This window comes from Sinocyclocheilus anshuiensis, unplaced genomic scaffold (genome assembly GCF_001515605.1).
Source record: "Sinocyclocheilus anshuiensis isolate Anshui unplaced genomic scaffold, SAMN03320099.WGS_v1.1 scaffold777, whole genome shotgun sequence".
Classification (NCBI taxonomy): Eukaryota; Metazoa; Chordata; class Actinopteri; order Cypriniformes; family Cyprinidae; genus Sinocyclocheilus; species Sinocyclocheilus anshuiensis.
This window is the reverse complement of record NW_015540897.1, coordinates 907141-911387: the sequence shown is the minus strand read 5'-3', so window position 1 is coordinate 911387 and position 4247 is coordinate 907141. Positions and strand designations below refer to the sequence as shown.

At 37.5% G+C, this 4247-nt stretch overlaps 1 protein-coding gene across 1 annotated transcript; it reads right to left on the bottom strand.

Moving 5' to 3' along the window:
- Positions 1-653: 653 nt before the first annotated feature.
- LOC107688960 (G-protein coupled bile acid receptor 1-like) lies at positions 654-1776 on the bottom strand. Its single transcript, XM_016486810.1, is given in 2 exon segments — positions 654-1735; positions 1738-1776. Coding segments are annotated over 2 exon segments (1104 nt in total). The 3' UTR covers positions 654-670.
- Between the last annotated feature and the right edge of the window lie 2471 nt (positions 1777-4247).

Below are 4247 nucleotides of genomic sequence, written 5' to 3'. Positions count from 1 at the left end.
AAATTTTTAGTGATGACACAAAACTCTCTGACAAAAGACAGATGTGATTACTAACTAATAGAGTGTTTTGTTCTTTTACACTACCGTTCAAAAATTTGGGATCAGTCATTTTTTTTTAAAGATATTATTACTTTTATTCAGTAAAGAATAAAGATGCATTAAACTGATAAAGTGACAGTGAAGACATTTGTAACGTTACAAAAGATTTCAACTAAATGCTGTTCTTTTGAACATTCTATTCATAAAAAAAACACAGATTCTACACAAATATTAAGCAGCACAGTTGTTTTCAACATCGAGAATAATAAGAAATGTGGCTTGAGCAGCAAACCAAAATATTAGAATGATTTCTGAAGGATCATGTGACACTGAAGACTGGAGTAATGATGCTGAAATTTCAGCTTTGCATCGCAGAAGGTCATTATATTTGAAAATGTATTCAAATAGAAAACACTTATTTGAAATTGTAATAATATTTCACAATACTTTATGCATTTTTGATGAAATAAATACAGCCTTGGTGAGATTTTTTTTTTCTTTTTCGAAAACACAAAAAAAATCTAACCATCCCCAAACTTCTAAACAGTAGTGTATTTTTTTTAAGCATTTAATGCACAGAAGAACTTTTACACATTCAATTGAAACATCCTATCTACTCACTGTCCAATTGTCAAAGTGCAATATCTCTGCTATTTTGTCCTCCTCTCCAGCGGTTTCTCAGTTTAAGCATCAGCCTGCTGATGGGCTCAGTGTACTGCTTGTTGGCCAGTCCCAGTATGAGCGGAATGACAGCCATGCTTCCGATTCCTGTACAGGACATGATGATGTACAGAGAAGAGCTCGGCAAGCTCACCCCGGTCTGCAGAGCCGTCACAGACATGAGCTGGTAGATGATATACGGCACCCAGCAGACCAGGAACGTGAGAGACACGGCAGCCACGCATTTGGCGTAGCGCAGGTTTAGCTGCTGCTCGTGGTCGGATGGCTGCTGCTGCTGAAGACGGTCCACGGCGCGGTGGAGCTTACAGATGTTCTGCAGCTGCTTGCGCGTGATCCACAACACCCGTCCCATCATGGCTACAATGGACAGCATGGCCAGAAGCACCAGTCCGCACACTTCCAAAAAAATGAAGGCCTTGGGAAAGACCTGTTTGTAGGAGCAAACCTCATCCACTTTGGAGGAGTTGCGAGATGTGGTTGATCTCAAGAACGTTTTGTTTGAATCGGAGCTCTTGTAGGCATTGGGTTCAACCCAATTATTCCATCCAAAGGCAGGAAGTGATGCGTACAGCAATGGCGGGAGCCAAACGGTCAACAAGGCCAGTGGGAAGCAGTGGTGAACCCAGAACTGGCTGTGGTGGAGCGGGCTGATGATGCACAGGTAGCGTTCGTAATGCACCATCACCAGATTGAAGAGGAACGACAGGAACAGAAAGTTTGGGAAGATGTACATCACCAAGCAGTGCTTGAAATCCAGCTGCTGGTCGAGCGTCATGCGGGGAATGAAGGGCAGGGTGATGCCGGTGCACAAGTCGGCTACTAGCAGGCTCAAGAAGAAGTAATTTGGGGTGTTATGCAGCTGACGGTTGCAGGCGATGCATATTATGATGAAGAGGTTGGAGAAGATGATGATTGAAGACAGCGGCACTGTCAGATAGAAGATCAACTTCTCTCTGCTCAGCTTGTCGAGCGGATCCATGATGGAGAGCTGTTCCCCGCTGGACTAAACCAGACTAAACCTTCTCCATCCACTGTGAGGGTGAGTCCTGAAAACATAAGAAATATATAGTAAACAGGTCTTGCTTAATATATCAGTTCAGTTGCTTGCACACATAATCATTCATCTCACAGCACTACCGTTTTTTCTTCTTCCCTTTTTTATAAGACAGAGTGAGAGAGAGTTAACATCTGACCCACTTGAAATGAATTCAAGGAATAGGTCACACACACAAAAAAAAGAAGAAAACTCTCATGATTTACGCAACCTCATTTCATTCCAAAACCATAACCAAAACCATAACCAAGTGTTATTTTAGTGTCATTACTGCTATCTTAGTGTTTATTGATATTTTGAATTAGTCTTTATTTTTCATTGTTCATGTTCATTATAAAGTTTTTATCATTTTGTTGTACGTCTGTCACGCTGGGTGCTTATAAATGAGTGCACGACAAAGAAATAACAGTCTTTTAATAATAAATCTACAAGGAACACAGGAGAATCGCTAGAATCAACGTAGCACAAAACGTAGATACAAACAATAACCGGCACCACTGAACAGAACAGGGAGTATAAATACAAAAGCAAGTGACTAAATCATAATGACTAAATTATAGAACACAGGTGAACTGATTAAACACAGAGGGGAAAACTAGGCCAAATGAAAACTGACACCGAAAGTACAATGTGTAATTTATTTTTTATTTTTTATTTCTGTATCCGTTTTATTTTAGTTTTCATTTTAATCCTTCAACATAAACTAAATGAAATTTTGCCTTTTTAACTAACTGAAATAAAATAAGTTAAATTTTTTTGTATTTAAATTTTAGTTTGTTAACAATAACAACACTGTTGTGGAACAAATAAATAAAGAAATATTCAGAACTCTTTTCCAATGCATTTCATTTTTGATAAACAGTATATTTGAAAAAAAAAAAAAAAAAAAACATTTTTTTTTTTCAGAAATGTTTTTTTGTCATTTAAAAAATATTTTTTTACATTCAGTTTCTTGATCAAATTATATTAATGCTTCATAAAATAGTCTCTATGACTTGCATGCTATTTTTCTAGACTTCTCAACAGCATACAAAGTTTTTGCAAGGAACAGTCTGAATTTAAGTCATTGACATTATTTGAGTCATTATAGGGTGCCTATTAGTTCCTCAAAGGTACATATTAGTAGCTTTTGAAAGGGTAACATCCCAGTGACAGCCTTTTACTCTGAGAATGCTGGAATTATTCTTTTTTTTATTATTAAAAATGTATTGTATGATGTTGAGAAGTGCACCAACATGGCTCTGAAATTGTTGATAGATCATATGGGTTTGTAACAACATGAGGGTCTTTAAATAATGACAGAATTTTCATTTCATTCCTTTAACATCTGATCATTTTGAATTCAATATCCAAAATAATCATTCTGTTAGCAATGGACTTTTCTACTGGTCAAAATATCAGCCGTTTCTTTATCATGATGCACAACTGACACTCAAAAACATTCAAGCTTATTGTGCTGGATGCAGTAAAGTTGGAGAATGTGGATAAAAACCACAACCAAAACTGCCTGACCACAAAGTATCACAGAGAGCATATTTAACTTTCTCGCAAGTCTTAATAAGCCAGTGCTGCACAATTGCATCCGGCTAATATTTAAATATTCATATAGGTTCATGTTTCCATTGTATTAAACATGACCGCTATCAAATGCCCATCACTAGAAAAGCCAACTTTCCTCTTCATCCAAGGTGAAACTGAAGTTCAGTGATGCTTTGTTGAATTACAAATAAAGTTAATCTTCATACAACAGCCTCTCATAAGATGTTCCAGCCATGTGTGAATCAGTGATCTGGACTCTTTCTGTGTTCCTGTCCTCTTTCTCTGCACATCAGCAGCATTTGTGGACGTAGATCTGAGCGGTGCTCACAGAAGTCAAAGAGCTCGAGCAGGATGCTTCTTAAAGCGACAGTGACCTTTTTCAGACTTCGGCCATGAAGCGTCACAGGAGTATTTCAACTCAGGAAGCCAGAGTTTACACTCGATTTATGAGATGGATGTGGGAGGCATGGAAACATGCAATGCTGATATCTAATTGTATATTTCTATCATAAAGTGGTCAAAGTTTAATCACATTTAGGAGGTAGTTTGTGTAACTTGTATAAACTAAAAAGAGAGTGTTGCACATTAATTAAATTAACTACTACTACTACTACTAAATTAATTGGTTAGTTCACACAAAAAAAATAATTTTACTCATTCTCATGTCATTCCAGCTCTATAATTTCCTCTTTCTTCTGTGAAGCACAAAATTAAATGTTAGGAAAAATGTCTGAGACGTTCTTTTCTATTTACAATGAAAGTACACTCTAAAAAATGCTGGGTTAAATATAACCCAGCGCGGGGTTAAAAAGGGACAAACCCAGCTATTGGGTTGTTTTGACCCAGCGGTTGGGTTGTTTTGAACCCAACTGCTGGGTCAAAACAACCCAACCGCTAGGTCAAAACAACCCAATAGCTGGGTTTGTCCCTTTTT